Here is a 24468-nt window from a genome sequence, read left to right as displayed (position 1 = left end):
AAGCCTTTTTTCACCAATAAAAATTAAGTATAAGGCACCGTCTCTGCCGTCATGTGAAACTCCGTATAAACTGTAACTCCGATATGAGTCCTAACTATTTGAATCAAATATTTAGAATTTCTCATAGCGTGCTTTCATATGAGTGTGCACAGTTTGAATTCTTACCCTCACATACATTTCTTACGCAGAGAAAAGGAAAAGAGTAACAATAAACAAAGTATGTTTGGAGGAACAGCAGTTGGAGTGTTGTGTCAGTCGGGTTAATATTTAGGTTGAATAAATAAAGACTTGAAGCTTAATTGGCTTCAAATACGACCGTAAACTGTGTTGTGAGTTCAAGTCCCGCCACGCGATTTACAATTACCGTGAACGGTAATGCTGTCAGAAGATCCGTCACCTTCCGTGTTAACGCGGAGCTACATGCTGACCTTATGTGAGAGGGTGACAAGCCAGGGGGTACAAGTGATATTTCTCTCGACGGAGTTAGGTAAAGTCAATTGTTAGAATAAGTTATCAAAAACTTGGTTGCCATGAGGTACGAGTGAGTTCTCTGTTCTGTACTGACATTGAGTGGAAAATCGAATGCACTACCATAGAGATGGGTTAAAAAGAACCGAACTGCCAAAACGAACTATTCACTGAAATGAACCGGTTTGAAAACGAACAGTTCTCTAAAACTCCCTGTTCACTGTTCATGTCTACCCTGCAAAAGTGCGGCGTATTTGGTCCAACAGGTATACTCACCAAAAGGTATTTTGAACTGCAGCTTAATCCAGCAAGTGCGAAGTGGTCACGGCAGTTACGATGCAGACCATCCAAGGCCGCCGAAGTGCGTCACAGACGACCGAGCCCCTCCCCTTCCTTCTCTATCATTCCTCTCCGTCAACGAATATGAACAGGATAGCTGCTGAACGGTTCGAACGGGTGTTCTAAGTATTAGGTTCGTTTTAGCCGTTCTTTTTCTCAGCGTATTCATTTACCGGAGAGCGTTCTTTTCTCATCGGCGTTCATTTTGCGGAGGGTATTCTTTTCTGGGAGGGGGTCCTTTTTAGGAAGCCTTTCGTTTCCTCTGGCTGTTCATTTGAGCTCTTCCGTTCATTTTGATCTCGCGTTCATTTGATCATTCGCGTTCGATGAACAGGATGCGATGATTCAGGTTCGCGGTCAATTTACGGCTCGGTTTCTGTTCGTTATTTTTGCTATGGTTCAAATTTAATGTAAACATTGGGGTTAAAATTTATTTTGATTAATTATATTAAGTTCAACAGATTCAGGCTTCAATTGGTGGAAGTTAGACATATTTAAATAAATAAAAGATCGTAGCACTTTTCCACAAGAATTTTTAATGCTTACAACGCGTTTCGGCTCACTGAGCCATCATCTGGTACAAGACATTAAATGTTGTGAAGTGTCTTGTACCACATGATGGGCCAGTGAGCCGAAACGCGTTGTAAGCATTAAAAATTCTTGTGGAAAAGTGCTACGATCTTTTATTTATTTAAATAATTATATAAACGCAAAAACTCCGTTTCAGTGCACGGAAAACTTGAATAGAGATTGTTAAGTTATGTTATATTCACTATCTATTTTGTTATTAGATTATTCGTGATGATATTAACTTTTAATCCAGGTTAATCTATATTTTACTGTTGCTTTAAAAGGTGTGAACTGATGATATTGGGCGACACAAATTTAGCTCCAACTTTCCTCAAATTACTTGTTTGCAGTGTAATTAAACACCGAACGGGAAGGACTTCGTACTTATCTGGAGGAAGTCTACGGAGGCATATATCCATCATTTTCGAAGGAATGAAAACAATATGATACCTACGGCGATTTTATTTGATGATATCAGAGTTTCACGTCGCCAATTGTATGCATTTTATTGTGGCCACTTAGCTTAATTGCACATAAATACACCTCAACCACACTCTTATTTTTTCTTTGAATGTTTAACATTTAAATATGTTATAGAATTCCATGGGTGTAACAGATTCCATTATTTTTTACATTCTACCACAAGTACAAATTTAGCAATGAAACAGATTACTTCTCACAGTTTTACGCATGCTATTATTGACAGTTAATTTCATCGTTAGAGTGGATAGATATCTAAGAGAGAGATTCACAAATGACGTTTATGCTAAAATATTTATAAATGACAGTTAGCTGTGTGTGGAAGTCTAAATTGCTCTTAAGAGCAGCGTTTTAAAACTTTTCTGGTGCTATATATGCGAATAACATCAGACGCATGGTTGGTAAATATTAATTCTGGGTTATTCTACAAGTGGACAGCAGATATTGTCCTGCACACGGATGACCAAGTAAAGGCCCGGGACAGAATTTGCTTGAAATTACTATGACAAGCAGCTCAAACCATATGCTACCACACTAAGCCTTCATTTATAAGAGTCTCGGCTTCCGGGCGTTCCTCCGCGTTGAATTGTCGACAGGTGACGACACTTCTGACCTGAAGACGCCAGCAGGATGGCTGGAGAAACTGTCATCACCTATCAACAACTCAACGTGGAGGAACGACCGGAAGCCGGGACTCTAATGAAGGAACTCCGTGGAAACCTCAGATCAAACTTAGCCTTCATTTACTCAAAACGTCTGATAAACAGTATTTTCTACCTGAATGACTCCTTACCTGAGTATTTTGAACTGTTCTTTTTACTGAACAGGTTCAAAGTTAATCAAAATGAACAGTTTAGCCCACCTCTACACTACTAAATATCTAATTCATCTGGAATATTTTCTATACCTAATTTCTGTACCTAACACTGCATAGAAAAAAGAAATCACTTGTACCCCTTGGCTTGTCACTGGTGTTGCCGCGAGACGAGACGAGACTTGCGCCAGTCTCGTCTCAGTCTCGTTTTCCGCACGGGTTTGTCCGTTTTCCGTTCGGGTATCGTCTCGTGAGCCCCAGTCTCGTCACGTCTCATTACCCCCAAAATGAATTTAGCACCATAAAAAGCCGTTTCCTTTGCGTACTTAATCGGTAAACCGGTACCTCAAAATAGGAAAGCAAATAATATAAATTTTAAATATATATATATATATATATATATATATATATATATATATATATATATATATATATATTCAATGTTTTGCAGAAATGCGATGCAACGTAGCACATAATATGAATGTTTAAAAACACAGTCACTAAAAATAGACACAAAATAAAAAAGGAAACACTCACACGAAAAATAAAACTGAGAGACTTTCGCGGTTGTAGCCGCTTCATCAGTCAAGGAGAGAATGAGGGGGAAAGGAGTGTTTTGGAAAAAGAGGTGTTGGCAAAAGGGGAAAAGGTGATGGGAAGAGGGGAGGAGTGTATTGGGGCGGGGCTAACTTAACAAGATACATTCAGACCAGGGTGTATATTGGCTTGTAGACGCCAGATGCATGCCAATTCGAGGGTGTGGAGATTGAGGGGCGAGTCAGTGGGTGGCAGGGAGGCAATGATAGAAACTTTGAAACATAGATTAAACATGGAATCATGCGATAAACAATGTGTGGGGACCGGGAGAGATGCATGTGGGGATGACGGACAGCAGGAGGAGGCGCGGTGATTATTTATTCTAAGGTTGAGGGGGGTGGTGCATTGGCCTATATAAAAAGCGGGGCAGAAGTTGCATTGAAGGAGGTATATGATGTTGGTGGAGGTACAGGTGGTGGAAGGAGATATCGGGAGGAATTTAAGTTTGGAGAGGAAAGAGGCTGGGGGTGGAGAGAAAATTTTGCAGGTTTTACATCTAGGACGGTTGCACGGCGAGGGTGGGGTAGTGGGGACTGAATTCAATTTTTGAAGGGGGCGGGTGGATTTGAAGATGGTGCTGAGGTTAGGTGGTATCTTATACGTGATCCGTGGAAGAGAGGGGAAAATTTGTGAGGTGGATTTGTGGTTGGAGAGAATGGGGTACAAGTCCTTCAGGATGTCCTGTAAGGCATGAGCACCGGGGAAGTAAGTGGTGAGAAGAGATGGAGAGCAATTCTTTTCGGCACGGGGTTTATTGGACCTGTAGGGTTTTTTTCTAATTTTGTTGATTAACAGTTTATCGGGATACCCGCGGCGTAGAAGAGAAGTGTGTAGATTGGAAAGGAACTTCTCAAGGTCTTCGGGGTTGTTGCAGATTTTGTGACCACGGACGGAGAGAGAGAAAGGGATTGAACGTTTGGTATGTGGTGGGTGGCAACTATCATAGTGGAGGTATTGCTGTCTGTTGGTGGCTTTAATGTGGACAGATGTCTTGAATTTGTTATTTTCGGAAAGAAGAATGTCTACATCTAGGAAAGTGATGTTGGTGTTAGAGATGGAAGAAGTGAAAGAAACTGAGGCGGAAGAGTTAAGTGAAGAGACAAAGGTGTTAAGGGAATTGACATCATGCGGCCAGAGAATAAATATGTCGTCAATGTATCTGAGCCAAAGGAGAGGTTTTAGAGGTTAATTTGATAGGAAATTTTCTTCGAACAGGCCGAGGAAGAGATTTGCATAGGAAGGGCTAAACCTACTTCCCATAGCACAGCCGGAGATTTGGAGATAGTGGTTGTTATTAAAAGAGAAGGCATTGTGGGTGAGAATGAAATGGGAAAGATCAAGAAGAAATTCAGTGCTAGGGTTTTGAGGAGTGGGTCGTAATGAAAGATAGTGGCGGAGAGCAGCGAGTCCCTGAGAAATATATATATATATATATATATATACATATAAATTCAGTGGTAAGGAAAGAAAGGGATAGGAACATGGAACAGAAAAAGGACGAGGACAATGGTGCTGTGGTAGATGGAAAAGGCCAGAAATCAGAGGGTAAAAATGCGGCCTGACTGGGACTCGAACCCAGAACCTCCTGGTTGCCGGCCAGGTGCTCTACCAGTTGCGCTACCAGGACGCTTAGATTTACCATGATTTCGGCGGGGGTTTATATACAGTAAACTCCCTTTGCTTTGGCCCACAAGAGTAACCAATAGATGGCACTGGGGCAGCTCACCACTCACCAACAGAAGGAATGGACGAGGACACAAGGATGAAAGGAAAGATACACACTCACACGATAGCAGGAAAGAGACAGCAACATGCGTTTCGGGGCACGCTGAGCCCAAGTGAAATAAGCCAATATGGCCGATACACTACTTCATTCATTCACACGGCGCCTTAAGCGCAAACATACATATAAATTCAGTGGTAAGGAAAGAAAGGGATAGGAACATGGAACAGAAAAAGGACGAGGACAATGGTGCTGTGGTAGATGGAAAAGGCCAGAAATCAGAGGGTAAAAATGCGGCCTGACTGGGACTCGAACCCAGAACCTCCTGGTTGCCGGCCAGGTGCTCTACCAGTTGCGCTACCAGGACGCTTAGATTTACCATGATTTCGGCGGGGGTTTATATACAGTAAACTCCCTTTGCTTTGGCCCACAAGAGTAACCAATAGATGGCACTGGGGCAGCTCACCACTCACCAACAGAAGGAATGGACGAGGACACAAGGATGAAAGGAAAGATACACACTCACACGATAGCAGGAAAGAGACAGGAACATGCGTTTCGGGGCACGCTGAGCCCAAGTGAAATAAGCCAATATGGCCGATACACTACTTCATTCATTCACACGGCGCCTTAAGCGCAAACATACATATAAATTCAGTGGTAAGGAAAGAAAGGGATAGGAACATGGAACAGAAAAAGGACGAGGACAATGGTGCTATGGTAGATGGAAAAGGCCAGAAATCAGAGGGTAAAAATGCGGCCTGACTGGGACTCGAACCCAGAACCTCCTGGTTGCCGGCCAGGTGCTCTACCAGTTGCGCTACCAGGACGCTTAGATTTACCATGATTTCGGCGGGGGTTTATATACAGTAAACTCCCTTTGCTTTGGCCCACAAGAGTAACCAATAGATGGCACTGGGGCAGCTCACCACTCACCAACAGAAGGAATGGACGAGGACACAAGGATGAAAGGAAAGATACACACTCACACGATAGCAGGAAAGAGACAGGAACATGCGTTTCGGGGCACGCTGAGCCCAAGTGAAATAAGCCAATATGGCCGATACACTACTTCATTCATTCACACGGCGCCTTAAGCGCAAACATACATATAAATTCAGTGGTAAGGAAAGAAAGGGATAGGAACATGGAACAGAAAAAGGACGAGGACAATGGTGCTGTGGTAGATGGAAAAGGCCAGAAATCAGAGGGTAAAAATGCGGCCTGACTGGGACTCGAACCCAGAACCTCCTGGTTGCCGGCCAGGTGCTCTACCAGTTGCGCTACCAGGACGCTTAGATTTACCATGATTTCGGCGGGGGTTTATATACAGTAAACTCCCTTTGCTTTGGCCCACAAGAGTAACCAATAGATGGCACTGGGGCAGCTCACCACTCACCAACAGAAGGAATGGACGAGGACACAAGGATGAAAGGAAAGATACACACTCACACGATAGCAGGAAAGAGACAGGAACATGCGTTTCGGGGCACGCTGAGCCCAAGTGAAATAAGCCAATATGGCCGATACACTACTTCATTCATTCACACGGCGCCTTAAGCGCAAACATACATATAAATTCAGTGGTAAGGAAAGAAAGGGATAGGAACATGGAACAGAAAAAGGACGAGGACAATGGTGCTGTGGTAGATGGAAAAGGCCAGAAATCAGAGGGTAAAAATGCGGCCTGACTGGGACTCGAACCCAGAACCTCCTGGTTGCCGGCCAGGTGCTCTACCAGTTGCGCTACCAGGACGCTTAGATTTACCATGATTTCGGCGGGGGTTTATATACAGTAAACTCCCTTTGCTTTGGCCCACAAGAGTAACCAATAGATGGCACTGGGGCAGCTCACCACTCACCAACAGAAGGAATGGACGAGGACACAAGGATGAAAGGAAAGATACACACTCACACGATAGCAGGAAAGAGACAGGAACATGCGTTTCGGGGCACGCTGAGCCCAAGTGAAATAAGCCAATATGGCCGATACACTACTTCATTCATTCACACGGCGCCTTAAGCGCAAACATACATATAAATTCAGTGGTAAGGAAAGAAAGGGATAGGAACATGGAACAGAAAAAGGACGAGGACAATGGTGCTGTGGTAGATGGAAAAGGCCAGAAATCAGAGGGTAAAAATGCGGCCTGACTGGGACTCGAACCCAGAACCTCCTGGTTGCCGGCCAGGTGCTCTACCAGTTGCGCTACCAGGACGCTTAGATTTACCATGATTTCGGCGGGGGTTTATATACAGTAAACTCCCTTTGCTTTGGCCCACAAGAGTAACCAATAGATGGCACTGGGGCAGCTCACCACTCACCAACAGAAGGAATGGACGAGGACACAAGGATGAAAGGAAAGATACACACTCACACGATAGCAGGAAAGAGACAGGAACATGCGTTTCGGGGCACGCTGAGCCCAAGTGAAATAAGCCAATATGGCCGATACACTACTTCATTCATTCACACGGCGCCTTAAGCGCAAACATACATATAAATTCAGTGGTAAGGAAAGAAAGGGATAGGAACATGGAACAGAAAAAGGACGAGGACAATGGTGCTGTGGTAGATGGAAAAGGCCAGAAATCAGAGGGTAAAAATGCGGCCTGACTGGGACTCGAACCCAGAACCTCCTGGTTGCCGGCCAGGTGCTCTACCAATCTCTACCTTTTCCATCTACCACAGCACCATTGTCCTCGTCCTTTTTCTGTTCCATGTTCCTATCCCTTTCTTTCCTTACCACTGAACTTATATGTATGTTTGCGCTTAAGGCGCCGTGTGAATGAATGAAGTAGTGTATCGGCCATATTGGCTTATTTCACTTGGGCTCAGCGTGCCCCGAAACGCATGTTCCTGTCTCTTTCCTGCTATCGTGTGAGTGTGTATCTTTCCTTTCATCCTTGTGTCCTCGTCCATTCCTTCTGTTGGTGAGTGGTGAGCTGCCCCAGTGCCATCTATTGGTTACTCTTGTGGGCCAAAGCAAAGGGAGTTTACTGTATATAAACCCCCGCCGAAATCATGGTAAATCTAAGCGTCCTGGTAGCGCAACTGGTAGAGCACCTGGCCGGCAACCAGGAGGTTCTGGGTTCGAGTCCCAGTCAGGCCGCATTTTTACCCTCTGATTTCTGGCCTTTTCCATCTACCACAGCACCATTGTCCTCGTCCTTTTTCTGTTCCATGTTCCTATCCCTTTCTTTCCTTACCACTGAATTTATATGTATGTTTGCGCTTAAGGCGCCGTGTGAATGAATGAAGTAGTGTATCGGCCATATTGGCTTATTTCACTTGGGCTCAGCGTGCCCCGAAACGCATGTTGCTGTCTCTTTCCTGCTATCGTGTGAGTGTGTATCTTTCCTTTCATCCTTGTGTCCTCGTCCATTCCTTCTGTTGGTGAGTGGTGAGCTGCCCCAGTGCCATCTATTGGTTACTCTTGTGGGCCAAAGCAAAGGGAGTTTACTGTATATAAACCCCCGCCGAAATCATGGTAAATCTAAGCGTCCTGGTAGCGCAACTGGTAGAGCACCTGGCCGGCAACCAGGAGGTTCTGGGTTCGAGTCCCAGTCAGGCCGCATTTTTACCCTCTGATTTCTGGCCTTTTCCATCTACCACAGCACCATTGTCCTCGTCCTTTTTCTGTTCCATGTTCCTATCCCTTTCTTTCCTTACCACTGAATTTATATGTATGTTTGCGCTTAAGGCGCCGTGTGAATGAATGAAGTAGTGTATCGGCCATATTGGCTTATTTCACTTGGGCTCAGCGTGCCCCGAAACGCATGTTCCTGTCTCTTTCCTGCTATCGTGTGAGTGTGTATCTTTCCTTTCATCCTTGTGTCCTCGTCCATTCCTTCTGTTGGTGAGTGGTGAGCTGCCCCAGTGCCATCTATTGGTTACTCTTGTGGGCCAAAGCAAAGGGAGTTTACTGTATATAAACCCCCGCCGAAATCATGGTAAATCTAAGCGTCCTGGTAGCGCAACTGGTAGAGCACCTGGCCGGCAACCAGGAGGTTCTGGGTTCGAGTCCCAGTCAGGCCGCATTTTTACCCTCTGATTTCTGGCCTTTTCCATCTACCACAGCACCATTGTCCTCGTCCTTTTTCTGTTCCATGTTCCTATCCCTTTCTTTCCTTACCACTGAATTTATATGTATGTTTGCGCTTAAGGCGCCGTGTGAATGAATGAAGTAGTGTATCGGCCATATTGGCTTATTTCACTTGGGCTCAGCGTGCCCCGAAACGCATGTTCCTGTCTCTTTCCTGCTATCGTGTGAGTGTGTATCTTTCCTTTCATCCTTGTGTCCTCGTCCATTCCTTCTGTTGGTGAGTGGTGAGCTGCCCCAGTGCCATCTATTGGTTACTCTTGTGGGCCAAAGCAAAGGGAGTTTACTGTATATAAACCCCCGCCGAAATCATGGTAAATCTAAGCGTCCTGGTAGCGCAACTGGTAGAGCACCTGGCCGGCAACCAGGAGGTTCTGGGTTCGAGTCCCAGTCAGGCCGCATTTTTACCCTCTGATTTCTGGCCTTTTCCATCTACCACAGCACCATTGTCCTCGTCCTTTTTCTGTTCCATGTTCCTATCCCTTTCTTTCCTTACCACTGAATTTATATGTATGTTTGCGCTTAAGGCGCCGTGTGAATGAATGAAGTAGTGTATCGGCCATATTGGCTTATTTCACTTGGGCTCAGCGTGCCCCGAAACGCATGTTCCTGTCTCTTTCCTGCTATCGTGTGAGTGTGTATCTTTCCTTTCATCCTTGTGTCCTCGTCCATTCCTTCTGTTGGTGAGTGGTGAGCTGCCCCAGTGCCATCTATTGGTTACTCTTGTGGGCCAAAGCAAAGGGAGTTTACTGTATATAAACCCCCGCCGAAATCATGGTAAATCTAAGCGTCCTGGTAGCGCAACTGGTAGAGCACCTGGCCGGCAACCAGGAGGTTCTGGGTTCGAGTCCCAGTCAGGCCGCATTTTTACCCTCTGATTTCTGGCCTTTTCCATCTACCATAGCACCATTGTCCTCGTCCTTTTTCTGTTCCATGTTCCTATCCCTTTCTTTCCTTACCACTGAACTTATATGTATGTTTGCGCTTAAGGCGCCGTGTGAATGAATGAAGTAGTGTATCGGCCATATTGGCTTATTTCACTTGGGCTCAGCGTGCCCCGAAACGCATGTTCCTGTCTCTTTCCTGCTATCGTGTGAGTGTGTATCTTTCCTTTCATCCTTGTGTCCTCGTCCATTCCTTCTGTTGGTGAGTGGTGAGCTGCCCCAGTGCCATCTATTGGTTACTCTTGTGGGCCAAAGCAAAGGGAGTTTACTGTATATAAACCCCCGCCGAAATCATGGTAAATCTAAGCGTCCTGGTAGCGCAACTGGTAGAGCACCTGGCCGGCAACCAGGAGGTTCTGGGTTCGAGTCCCAGTCAGGCCGCATTTTTACCCTCTGATTTCTGGCCTTTTCCATCTACCACAGCACCATTGTCCTCGTCCTTTTTCTGTTCCATGTTCCTATCCCTTTCTTTCCTTACCACTGAACTTATATGTATGTTTGCGCTTAAGGCGCCGTGTGAATGAATGAAGTAGTGTATCGGCCATATTGGCTTATTTCACTTGGGCTCAGCGTGCCCCGAAACGCATGTTCCTGTCTCTTTCCTGCTATCGTGTGAGTGTGTATCTTTCCTTTCATCCTTGTGTCCTCGTCCATTCCTTCTGTTGGTGAGTGGTGAGCTGCCCCAGTGCCATCTATTGGTTACTCTTGTGGGCCAAAGCAAAGGGAGTTTACTGTATATAAACCCCCGCCGAAATCATGGTAAATCTAAGCGTCCTGGTAGCGCAACTGGTAGAGCACCTGGCCGGCAACCAGGAGGTTCTGGGTTCGAGTCCCAGTCAGGCCGCATTTTTACCCTCTGATTTCTGGCCTTTTCCATCTACCACAGCACCATTGTCCTCGTCCTTTTTCTGTTCCATGTTCCTATCCCTTTCTTTCCTTACCACTGAATTTATATGTATGTTTGCGCTTAAGGCGCCGTGTGAATGAATGAAGTAGTGTATCGGCCATATTGGCTTATTTCACTTGGGCTCAGCGTGCCCCGAAACGCATGTTCCTGTCTCTTTCCTGCTATCGTGTGAGTGTGTATCTTTCCTTTCATCCTTGTGTCCTCGTCCATTCCTTCTGTTGGTGAGTGGTGAGCTGCCCCAGTGCCATCTATTGGTTACTCTTGTGGGCCAAAGCAAAGGGAGTTTACTGTATATAAACCCCCGCCGAAATCATGGTAAATCTAAGCGTCCTGGTAGCGCAACTGGTAGAGCACCTGGCCGGCAACCAGGAGGTTCTGGGTTCGAGTCCCAGTCAGGCCGCATTTTTACCCTCTGATTTCTGGCCTTTTCCATCTACCATAGCACCATTGTCCTCGTCCTTTTTCTGTTCCATGTTCCTATCCCTTTCTTTCCTTACCACTGAATTTATATGTATGTTTGCGCTTAAGGCGCCGTGTGAATGAATGAAGTAGTATATATATATATATATATATATATATATATATATATATATATATATATATATATATATATAATATAAAGGAACTTCTTCTTGCCCTGGGGTGGGCACACAAAAAAACTTAGAAATTGACAGAAAAACGAAAATTAAAATAAAAGTGAGGAACTTACGGGGAAAGGTTGTGCATCCGAATGAACGGGCATCGCTCTTCATGCAATAGCGTTTCTTCTGTTTCTGCTTCCCTTCCAGTCGCCGTTCATGCTTCCTCCCACAAAGCTCTGTTTGACCAATGCTATAAAGTGGGAATATTAGCCTCCCTCCCCCCGTCTAGCACCCCCCTAGAATTGAAGGACTTGGAACAGGCATGCATATGGGCTTTCCGTGCGTTTTCTGGTCCAGGAATCAACCGCGCCCATTAGAAAGAACAACCAATCCCCGTCCACCGTTTTTCCTCCCTCCACCTTAGCCCTCTGCCCTGCACCCTTCCTTATGCCCTTTCCTCACTTTCCCTCCTCTTCTCACTTGAGAAAGATGGGCTGCGTCCCATCGAAAATTTGTAAAAACAACCTTTCCCCGTAAGTTCCTCACTTTTATTTTAATTTTCGTTTTTCTGTCAATTTCTAAGTTTTTTTGAGTGCCCACCCCAGGGCAAGAAGAAGTTCCTTTACATTATTTATAATGCTCGTGTGAGTTTATTTCAAACGTGTGTATATATATATATATATATATATATATATATATATATATATATATATATATATATATACTACTTCATTCATTCACACGGCGCCTTAAGCGCAAACATACATATAAATTCAGTGGTAAGGAAAGAAAAGGATAGGAACATGGAATAGAAAAAGGACAAGGACAACGGTGCTGTGGTAGGTGGAAAAAAGCCAGAAATCAGAGGGTAAAAATGCGGCCTGACTGGTCCCAGTCAGGCCGCATTTTTACCCTCTGATTTCTGGCTTTTTTCCACCTACCACAGCACCGTTGTCCTTGTCCTTTTTCTATTCCATGTTCCTATCCCTTTCTTTCCTTACCACTGAATTTATATGTATATAACATTGAAAAAATAAACTCGTCGAAGCTATCGAAGCACTTCAGGCTTCTTCGTCAGCTGAAGTATGAATGGTGAGGAAAGGAGAGGGTTGGAAGAGGGAGAAGAGGGGTAAGGGGAGAGGTGTATGGGGAGGGGGAGTTAGGAATAGGGGTTAGGATGCGACGTTCAGACCTGGAAGGCTATTGGCTTGAAAGTGCCAAATGCAAGCCAATTCGAGGGTGTGGAGGTTGAGGGCGGAGTCGGTGGGAGGGAGGGAGGCAATAATGGATACTTTGTAGCATTGATTGAAAATGGAATCATGTGACAGACAATGTGTAGGAACTGGTAGAGAGGAGTGGGGGGAAGATGGACAACAGGAGGCGCGATGATTGTTAATTCTGAGAAGGGAAGAGAGTTTGTGCAGTGAATTCTCGCGTTTCTTCTCGAGGAAGAGGTGCGCCGAAACTAGAATCGTGTTAACTTCCTTAAGAAGGTGAGGTGAACAGAGTGAAATTAATTTTATGAGAGAGAGCAGAGAGTTATAATATTGATCAACTAACCCTTGGTATTGCGTGAGAGTGAATTGGCATAGGGAAAGCGAGTATTGAAAAGAAAGAATGTGGAAGGAGGGACGCACTTAAGGAAGTTAACACGATTCTAGTTTCGGCGCACCTCTTCCTCGAGAAGAAACGCGAGAATTCACTGCACAAACTCTCTTCCCTATGCATTTCACATTTCCGAGATGGCCTTTCCCTCCCCCTGCGTCTCTCACCCCACCCACAGGCCCCCCCTCCACTCATAGGTGTCAAACCAGACCTGGCCACACTTTTTAAACTCCCCCCTCCACCCCCACCTCTGCCGCGACCCACAGCGGCCCCGGAGCGCTCAACCCGGCCTCCTCGGCGCGATCCTTTGCCAATTGACCCTAACGACCGGGACCCAGTGGAACCCACCGACCAGCAAGTGGTAAACCTTTCTTCCGCTAAGCTCAGCCCCGCCGAGGTTTCTGTCCTCAACCGCGGACTCTCTTTCTCCCCAACGCCTAGGATTAACCCCACTACTCTTCTCACGGACATTTTGCATTTTTGCCGAAACCTTCGGTGGAAGGTTTTCTGGAATTCCCACATGAGACAACAGGCGCCGGAGGGTGTTCACAATGCCCTCTTCAAATTCCGCTCCCCGTCCTCTCACCAGCCCAAACCTCTTCCTCCCCACCACCCGCTTGAAATTTTTATCAACTGTCTCCTCTCTAGGGCTTCGAGTGAATCTTTCCTACGCTCTCTCCACCCGCCGCCAAATCTCTCCCCCTCGGAGTCCGCCGCCATCAGGAAACTCCAAAAAACCCTAACATAGTGATTACCTCGGCTGACAAAGGTTCCACGGTCGTTGTACTTGACACCAGCGACTACATATCAGAGTGCAACCGACTACTAGGAGACCCTTCCTCCTACTCCCCTCTCTCATCAGATCCAACCTCTGATTTTCACACAGAATTGAATGCCCTACTAAAAACAAATGCTCCCTCTGAGGGCCTAAGCCAGTCAGACATTTCTCTTCTCTTACCAGCTCACCCCACTTCGCCATCTTTCTACATCCTTCCAAAAATTCATAAAACTAATAACCCAGGCCGCCCCATAGTTTCCTCTCGCAACTCTCCTACGGAGCGAATATCGGCCTTCGTTGATTTCTATCTCCAACCCTTCGTTCAGTCCCTTCCATCATACATCAAAGATTCTCATGACTTCCTTTCTAAACTCAACTCCATTTCCCTCCCCCCCAATCAGCCCATTATCATGGCCACTATTGATGTAACCTCACTTTACACTTCAATCCCTCATTCTGAGGGACTCGCTGCTCTCCGCCACTATCTTTCATTACGACCCACTCCTCAAAACCCTAGCACTGACTTCCTTCTTGATCTTTCCCATTTCATTCTCACCCACAATGCCTTCTCTTTTAACAATAACTACTATCTGCAAATATCTGGCTGCGCCATGGGCAGTAGGTTTAGCCCTTCTTATGCAAATCTTTTCCTTGGCCTGTTTGAAGAAAATTTCCTCACTGATTACCCTCTAAAACCTCTTCTTTGGCTCAGATACATAGATGACATTTTCATTCTCTGGCCTCATGACATCGACTCTCTCAATACCTTTGTTTCTTCACTTAACGCTTCTGCCTCAGTCTCTTTCACCTCTTCCATCTCCAAAACCAATATCACCTTCCTAGATGTGGACATACACCTTTCAGATAATAACAAATTCAAAACATCGGTTCACATCAAAGCTACCAACAAACAACAATACCTTCACTACAGCAGTTGCCATCCACCACACACCAAACGTTCCATCCCTTATTCCCTCTCTGTCCGGGGACACAGAATCTGTAATAACCCCGAAGACCTTCAAAAATTCCTCTCCAAACTCCACACCTCTCTTCTTCACCGCGGCTACCCCGAAAAACTCTTGTTGAACAAAATAAGAAAAAAAACCGGCTATTCACAATAAACCCCGCGCAGACAAACATTGCTCTCCTTCTCTGCTCACAACCTACTTTCCTGGTGCTCATTTGCTACAAAATATATTGAAGGACCTGTACCCCATCCTTTCCAAACACAAGTCCACCTCTCAGATTTTCCCTTCCACTCCTCGGATAACATTTAAGAGACCGCCGAATTTAAACACCATATTTAAAGCCACCCGCCCTCTCCAAAAGTCGCAGTCAGTCACTATCTCCACACCCTCACCTTGCAATCGTCCCAGGTGTAAAGCCTGCAAGATATTCTCTCCACCCCCTGCCTCTTTTCTCCCCAAGCTTAAATTCCTACCGATTTTCCCCTCCACTACTTGTACTTCCACCAACATCATTTACCTTCTTCACTGTAATTTCTGCCCTGCTTTCTATATTGGCCAATGCACTACCCCTCTCAATCTCAGAATTAACAATCATCGCGCCTCCTGTTGTCCATCTTCCCCCCACTCCTCTCTACCAGTTCCTACACATTGTCTGTCACATGATTCCATTTTCAATCAATGCTACAAAGTATCCATTATTGCCTCCCTCCCTCCCACCGACTCCGCCCTCAACCTCCACACCCTCGAATTGGCTTGCATTTGGCACTTTCAAGCCAATAGCCTTCCAGGTCTGAACGTCGCATCCTAACCCCTATTCCTAACTCCCCCTCCCCATACACCTCTCCCCTTACCCCTCTTCTCCCTCTTCCAACCCTCTCCTTTCCTCACCATTCATACTTCAGCTGACGAAGAAGCCTGAAGTGCTTCGATAGCTTCGACGAGTTTATTTTTTCAATGTGAGTGTTTCTTTTTTGTGTCTCTGTGTTTATCGTTATTAACTTGAACTATTTATATTACGTGCCACGTGCATATCATATTTTCCAAAACATTGTATATATATATCATTCTTCAGCTGACGAAGAAGCCGGAAGTGCTTCGATAGCTTCAAGTTTATTTATCCAATGTGAGTGTTTCTTTTTTGTGTCTCTGTGTGTATTGACATTAACTTAAATTATTTATATATATATATATATATATATGTATATTAATCTGGATACCAACCACGTAAATGCTTGTAAAATTATTGATTTTATTGATACTCATTGAATAAACTCGTAGCATAAAACGAAAATTTTCTATGAAGGGAATGTAGACACAAATTTACTACAGACAAATCCACAGAATGCTTAAGAAAGTAAACGTAAAAATAATGTAAACTCCTCAAGCGCAGCGGGCATTTAATTAAATCCCATCCCAGCGGCCGGGTGAGATTAAGATGACTTCGCCTTTTTTGGCATGTTATCCTTCAATAGTTTATAATTTTCATGACATATGGTCAGTATCGTTGAAATTTTTACAAACTTGCGTAATATAATATGCGCTAGTCTATTGTAATTTTTCAAGCAATTTTAACAAATATTTATTGTTTGATGTATATCGTTCTCTAAACTAATGAATACATTTTGAGTTTCCAAAGTGATTTAGGGTTGAAAATTTCATAACCAATTGGGTATTTTCGATAGGATTACCCGTTTCGCCTACTTGAAAATTTACAACTCCGCCCATTTCTTTGACTTTGTTCTATTATTACCGAATCATTTCATATAGGTACTTACATTTTGTTGTTTCAAACGTCAATATCGAAATTTTCAAATGACTTTTAAGTAATTCTGCTTAGTATGACATGATTAGAAACAATTCATGCATAATATCACTGCACATTGTTCATACCAGTTCACGCTGTATCTTCTTTTCCCACGATTGGCACAAACTGCACACCTTCGTGGGTTTTCTTCCCAGCAGCAGGAATTATCCATAGGAAATGTCTTTCGGTGAGTCTTGGTATTAAATTGTCGAAGGAGTGACGGTCATGTCCGAACTATCCGTATGGAAGATACACAGAGAAAAAATCATCCGCCTTGACCGGGATTCGAACCCGGATCCCCCGATTTCCGGTCGAGTGCTTTAGCCTTCCGGTCGAGTCCTTTAGGCTAACTCGACCGGAAATCGGGGGATCCGGGTTCGAATCCCGGTCAAGGCGGATGATTTTTCTCTGTGTATCTTTTGCACGATTGTGCATTGCGGGTGACTCCCGTAAAAGTTATCACCGCGGCTATTCCCGGTATACTTTAAACAATATCCGTATGGAGTTGCATTTTTAAAAAATTATTCTACATATCATAAAAATTACACTCTATTTTTTAAATATGCAACTCCATACGGATATTTGGACATAGAGCCGACATTATCATCACTAGAACCTAGGTGATCGACAATTATTTTTCCTCGGGAAAAGATATTCGAGGGATATTTTCATGAGGCCTTCCCATAATGAAGGAAAAAAGGTTTACTGTGTTCGTTTGCGATAGTTTATTTTAGCGTAACAAAGATCATGACCGAATATTTCACCAAATAGTTAGCATTGACTCTTATGGAATTATCAATGTTTTGGTCAAAGTAGGCGTGGCTTTCATACCCTAGCATCCCCATTCCTGGTACACTGAGCTCAACGCTCGGAACCAGTGGTGCCCCCTCCAGTACATTTACAACCTCCTTGGATTACGTCAAGTGCGCGACTGCCTCGCGCCAACAATACCTCGATGTCTCGCCGCACTCCTCGTGACTTCGTGCGAAGCCCTCATTGGCTCCTGATGTCGTCAGTGAATCTCGCGCATAGGTATCGCGAGGTACAAAGTACGTAGCTAACTCATCCAACTTCAACTCAACCTTCCCCTTCCGTTCAGCCATCAGTAACCAATGAAAACCTTGAGCTTTCCTCTTATAGTCCATTCACTTTTGCCTCGTTCACACTACACTCACTTTACGCCGGTTAACCCCGACCATGGTTACAAAACGAGGTGTGAGCGCAAGTTACCGTTAACCGTGGTTCGGATTCTGACCACCGTTCCCGACTATGGTTGGCGGTAGTTTATGCGTGTGTGAACGAAAGTTGATTAAAAGCTGGTTAGAAAAAGAAGAAAGCGAAGCAGCAACGAGGTGGGATAGGAGGAAAGAAAACAGAAAAAGCATTCGAAGAAGAGAAGGCTGTTCTTATTGGACTGTATTCATAAGAATTAATTCAAAGGAAAATGCTACAGATTCATTCCGTAATTTGTTGAATATTTATAAATTTTAAACTTAATGTAAGCTATGCGATATACTATAGTTCGTAGTGAATTAGCCATTGGCTCGCTTTGTATTGTCACGGACATATTTAATAATGTCCATAAATATTTTGCTAGAATAATGTTAAATGTGCGAAACTACCTTAATCAAAATCTTATGGTCAGAATGATTTTAATGTTTTGGTAAGAGTTCCTTGTCCCACTTTAAAAAAGATCACTTATGTTCATCCTTGAACAAAATTTCTTAAAATATAACTATATCTAACTAGCAGTTAGTATATATAGAATATAAAGTTAGAAACGTCTGGTGATACTAACTATCACAAAAAGTACCACATTCTCTCTCTCTTATTTCATCTGTTTAATTTTAACAGTATTCAAGTCACATTTCTGCAAGTTATTCGTCCGCCATTGAATTGAAGCAAAATAGTTTTAATTTATGGTATAGCATCAGATTGGATCATGTCCCGGACACTCTCGGAGGGCTTCGCTGATAAGGAAGGGGTAGTACCGAGAGAGAGAGAGGAGGATCGAACGTAACGTTGCCAAATGTACATAACCGCCCTGCTTTGTCACTGAAAACGAGTGAGCCATGTACCTGAGGTGGCCACAGGTATTTTGGCCCCAAAGCCGAGACAATATACCTACTCACTTGGAAGGTATTGAGGATAATCCTTAAACAGAAGCCCATGACATTGTCAGCTACCACGCTAAAGGAGGCACCGTTGGTGGAAGGCATACTTAATCACATGCAAGGAGAACGCGTGAGGTGTGGCAACAATGCTCCACGAGCAGATTCACGATGTTCACTCGGCGGAGGTCTGAGTGCGACTGAGTGAGGCCACACCTACTCTTTGCTGATTTGAAAAGGCAAAGTCACATGTCGATAAACTTTCCCTCCCCTCATCTCCACTTGCTTTGGCCACACCAGCTCACCCGCAGAGATATAATGAACAGAGTATAGTACACTACATTACCTCTCAACGGTCTGCTAGGTAAGCAAACTATCGCTGAAAATAGCACATCTCCTGTAACAAATGTTCACACTCCATACTGAGTAATCGTCCAGTCTCTAAGGCAGTATGCAAAACTTTTATAGACACATCCATGTACACGCTGCCTTAGCTTGCTCTAATACGATTCTTTCGTTCGTCTTTACCTTCTTCCAATCACATTTTAATTTTGTATGCCTCAATTTTTAAAAATAGAAATATTGCTTAAACGAACAAAAAATAACAAAAATCAACTTACCAGATTAATAAACAAAAAAGAAAAAAAAAACAATATAAAAATTTTCCAAAATAAAAAAATGAGATTGATTTATTGTTTGCTTATTTTATTTAACATTGTCCTTTTTCGGATCGTTCTCACTTTGGTAATTTCATTTTTCTCGTCGCACAAAAAACATTCCCACTGTCAACATTACGCACGCTCCATTTTTAAATTTCCTAAGTAAATTGGCTGGTTCGTTTGGCTGGGTGAATTTAACTCACCGGTACAGCTTAAGTTAAGAGCCTTCAGCGCAATCATCCTGCGAGATTGTAGTTGACAATGAGATAATAATAATAATTCGACTTTATTGGGCGAGATTTGGACTAGAAAGTCCTATCAGCGGGCGGAAAAGGGATGCCAACCTAGGCAGTGGCGCGTCTCGGGGGCAGGAATGGAAAAGTACACTCAGAAGAGGTGACCAAGAACTCTTAGGTTAGTCAGCAATGTAACAATACCCTCGAGTGCCGTTCTAGTGGGCCCTGATTGAATGGTTCTCGCTTAGTCATGTGTTCGTATATTATTGTAGGTTGTTTGCAAGTGTAGATTATTTCTTGTTGTGAAAATTCATCTTCATAAAAATGGAGGCAGTTTCCTTTTAATTTTCCACAACACCTTATTTTTACTCGAGTCATTTTCAAGAGCTTTCAAATCAGCTTTGAAAATGACGTGAAGTAAGTCAATATTGGCAGAGGAAAATAAAAAAGTGTAATTTACAAAGTTGTCTACTTTAATTCTGGTTAATGAAATTCATTGACTAATATGCACCCACGCCCATAATAGTAATTAGAGTATTTTTTTACCTTTCCAGGAGAATATTCATGGCGGAATACGGAGGAGGGTAGCTGGTTCATCAATACGCTATCGCAAGAGCTAACAAGCAATGAAGACGATGAATTAAACTTAGTAGATTTGGTACTGAAGGTATCTTACCGCGTGGCATTGGAAAAATCGTCCAATGCAAAGATTGCAAAATGGGATGGTGTCAAGCAAATGCCGTCATTCGTCAGCACTTTGACCAGAAACGTTCTCCTGAGGACGAAAAGAGAGATAAATGAAAAATTGACAATAAATGAGAAATTGACAGAAAAAACGGCTGATTATGGTAAAAATGCTATGAAAGTTAGCGTGTACGGTACTTCAGACTGTTGCTTGGTCGAAAATCATGATTCCACCACACAACTGATGATAACAGATTGAGTCACATTGAAAATACCAACTATCATTTGTTTCGACTGAGAAACAGAAATGTTTAGTTTCCTCGTATGAAAATAAAGAAATGTTTTCAGCGACAAAACGATAACTTGGTACTATTTCGGAATTCTCTCATTCTGAAATCATTTACCAATGTCGAGAAATTGTGCAAAGTTTTTATTTTCTCCATAAATTGACTAAATTCCACAAACTAAAGATTTTATTCCTAAAAAATAAAGATTTTGCGCAATGGCGTATTCTTTGTAAAGGGGAGCGATTAAATAGCCATGGAACGTAATCTGTAAGACAAAAATATAGCTATCTCACAGTAAAGAAAAGAGGTAGGGTCAAGTTGAAACGAAAACAGTATTTTATCCATTCCGAGTCCTTACATGAATTTATTATGACACTATTTCCTGTTATTAAATGTACAGTAATTTTTCTATGGTATTGTATTATCAATACTCTGCTGGTGGAAATTGTTAGCATTAAAAGAGCATTCGCAATTCCTCCATAACTGGAATGTTGCAACGACATTGAAAACAAACCTTTCTCTTATTTTCCTTAGTATGTCAAGGTTATCATAGATGTTACAGCCACGACTCGGAACGAAGTCTATTTTATCACTTCCTCAACTACTTCTACTTCCTCTTCCTTTTATTGAACAAGGTTAATCCCATTTCCATCACCAATACTTTCACGCAGGAACTTCTCGGCCATCTTGTTAATTTTTTTCCCCTTATGTTTCCTTCGTCATTGCTTTGAATAAAGTTGTCGCGCCTGATTATGACTACGGTGATGCTTGCTTTTTTATTTCCAATATTTCAAATAATTCTCTTTCTGTAAGGACTTCATTTACTGATGTAAGGCTCACAACCTTTGACTAGCTTAGTATAGAAACATGGAGCAAACTCGAAAGTCTGTCTGAGCTCTGACGACGAGAAAGGAGTTGGATTTGTCGCAATAGGGTAGTTTCCTTCATCAAAGAAACCGAAAGGCATTGATTGCAACTCGTTACCCACCATTATTGTATTCATAATATGCAAATTATTTTGTTTTAGAAATCCCAGTTTAGACGAATGAAAATGGTCAATTTTAACCGCATTTGAAAAAGGCCAGATTGGCGCCCATGCGATGCCACTCCACGTTACGTCATAGGGACCTAGTTTCTATACCAGTAGATAGGAGTTTTACATCGTTTGAGATTACCAATGCATGCATGTGGCACAGAGCCCAGGGAAACATCTTTTAATAATCACTTATTAAAATGCCTATGGTCGGAAAGTTTCCTTCGTTTGATAAGGTATTAATAATCCTTATTTAAGCCAAGCGCTACCTGCTATCAGGGTACTCTGTTACCTGCTAGCAGCCTGCATTGTAGCGGCGCTCATCTCGCACCAAGGTCACCTCACACGGTGGCAGTGGGAACCAGAATCACGTCACACGGGCTTTTCCCAGCATTCATACTAAGCCGTCGCATTTTCGCGCGCTTGAAATTTTTCACTTTAATTTAATCGCGAAAAATGTACATCGCCATTTTAAAATGTAAGAGCGTGAAATACGTATTCCAGGAGTACAAAAGGAAACCACCTTATTCTGAAATTGCATCTCGAGTGGCTCTTCTTGGTCAATATTAGTACTGATCACATGTCACATCACTTTTTGTTTTTATGTCATATTTTATTATCACCAATAAGAACATGGAAGCATGGAACAGTGAGGTAATTGTTCGGTATTCCGTACAATACTAATCACTGACTTTCTTGAGGAGTGTAATGGTTGTGCTTAACATGAAATCATGTGGTACTTTTTTCTTCTTCATAGCAATTTGATACAATAATGTAAAGTCATACTCTTTTGCGATGTCTTCTCTATCAGGGGAATCATTTTTCTCCATTGATTCAGGGCATTCTTAATCTCAACTTTAGGTAGTGAGCGGCCCTTTGCTATCGACATTATTTAAATTTAATTCCTCAATATAATCTCCTGGTTTTTCAAGTCGTTCTAATGCCTTGAACTGAGAGTTTCAGCTGGCTGTATACGTAGCAACGGATAAGGGTCCAAGGTGGACTCTTTTCAAGACTACAACGCAACGGGGCTAGGACCTAATACCAAAAACTGATTCGCCCGATCACCCGGGGAGGTGAGTGGAATAGGAAGGAAAAAAAGAAGGAGGCGTTGCCGCCAGAGGAGCCCATCTACGCCTCGGGGGTAAGAATGGGGGTGGAAGGGTAGGGGATAGGGGCAAACCCACGTTGCCATGGGGACAACGGGGCCCACCACTAGCGGAACTAGAGATGGGTCAAAATGAACCGAACAACCAATACGAACTGTTCGCTGAAATGAACCGGTTCGAAAATGAACAGTTCTCTAAAACTCCCTGTTCACTGTTCATGTCTGCAATGCACACGTGCGGCGTATACGGTTCAACAGGTATGCTCACCAGGAGGTATTTTGAGCTGCAGTTTACTCCAGCAAGGGCGTCGCGCGTGGTTACAACAGATGGCGGTTACGATGCAGACCATCCAAGGCCGCCAAAGTGCGTCTTAAGGCCGTTTTACACGGTGAAAGATCATTCGAATGATATTTCGAATTATATTCATTCGCCGTGACCACTTTATACGGTGAATGATTTCGGCGAATTTTCCGCGCAGAAACGATGCGCACTGGTGCGACTATTGATAATGGATGTCGATTCTAACGATATTTCCGAGAGTTTCTGACCACATGATTTGCTTTGCATGTCACAGACAACGGAATGCTTCGTTTAAATTTGGGCTTCAATGTATTTTTGAAATGCTTTGACTTTCTGTGGGGCATAAGGAACTATAGAATGGGAGGGATTAAAACAGTACGTAATTTAACGGTACGATTGGAAAAATCGATTATTTTTCAAATACATCTGGCACAATGAAAAAAGGAGTGGGACTGACAAAAAAATAAGACCTGAAAATTTTGAGCCTACAAGGTGTACCCCTGAGCCTCGCTCAAATGCCATTTAGGGGGGTAGCGTCAAAAAACGAAATATTTAATATTTTATGGTCATTCCCTATTTGATTTTCCGAGTAACTGCCCTTAAGAGCAAAAATTTCTTTTCAGACGTCGCCGCTGTTAAGGCACAAAATGCCAAATTTGAATTCGCGTCCGCGAAGAAAATATTCCAACGCTAACGCAGCGTCGCGGGTAGAAGAGCGGCAGCCGCTTCCGTCCCCTTCACCGTATGCCTCTCCCCCTCCCAAGCTCCGAATGCAGTTAAAATCACCGTACGTGTGCTGCTAGGACGGCGTTTGTCTTTGATAATATAAAGCGGGAGATGGTAGAAGGTAAAAAAAGAATGCTTAGTGGGACGACTTGTACCTTTTTTGGCGCCTAACTCTTGGCCTAACGCCTTCTCTCTTAAACAAATCGACGTTTCCAACTTTTAGACAAGTGATGAAATATTCTTGTAGTGTTCGCGATATTTTTATATACGAGAACGCAGGCAAGGAGCCTACTTTCTATGAAGAGGTCTCTCGAGTGGCTAGAAAGGTGAGCGAACTATGGAGACACGCTTCTCTTCCGGTATTGTTACAGAGCTGTGATTAAATGGATTTTGGATGAAGGCCGCTCGCATCCCATCCCCAGTCGCATCTCCCCCTTAGCCTAGTTGCACATAAATGCACCTCAAAGCGTTAACTCTCCCTTTGTTTTCCATGTTTCATGCTTAAATATGTTACAAAAATCCATGGCTGTAACATATTTTACTATTTTTTGCATTCTACTAAAAGTAATAATAATTTGGAAATGAAACTGATTATTTCACACCATCTTACACATGCTATTATTACCTGTTAATTACATCGTT

At 43.4% G+C, this 24468-nt stretch overlaps 1 protein-coding gene across 1 annotated transcript in view; it reads left to right on the top strand.

Annotated features, from left to right (window-relative positions):
- Window positions 1-20727, top strand: part of LOC124160553 (caspase-1-like) — a 63514-nt gene extending 42787 nt beyond the window's left edge. The window contains exon 6 of the mRNA XM_046536419.1: window positions 20242-20727. Within this exon, the coding sequence (XP_046392375.1) occupies window positions 20242-20630 (389 nt within the window). The 3' untranslated portion in view covers window positions 20631-20727. The remainder of the gene's footprint in view (window positions 1-20241) is intronic.
- The last annotated feature ends 3741 nt before the right edge of the window (window positions 20728-24468 follow it).

The sequence above is a fragment of the Ischnura elegans genome, chromosome 6 (assembly GCF_921293095.1).
Source record: "Ischnura elegans chromosome 6, ioIscEleg1.1, whole genome shotgun sequence".
NCBI classification, from domain to species: domain Eukaryota; kingdom Metazoa; phylum Arthropoda; class Insecta; order Odonata; family Coenagrionidae; genus Ischnura; species Ischnura elegans.
Note: the sequence above shows the minus strand (reverse complement) of the source record. Positions and strands in the feature narration are given on the sequence as shown.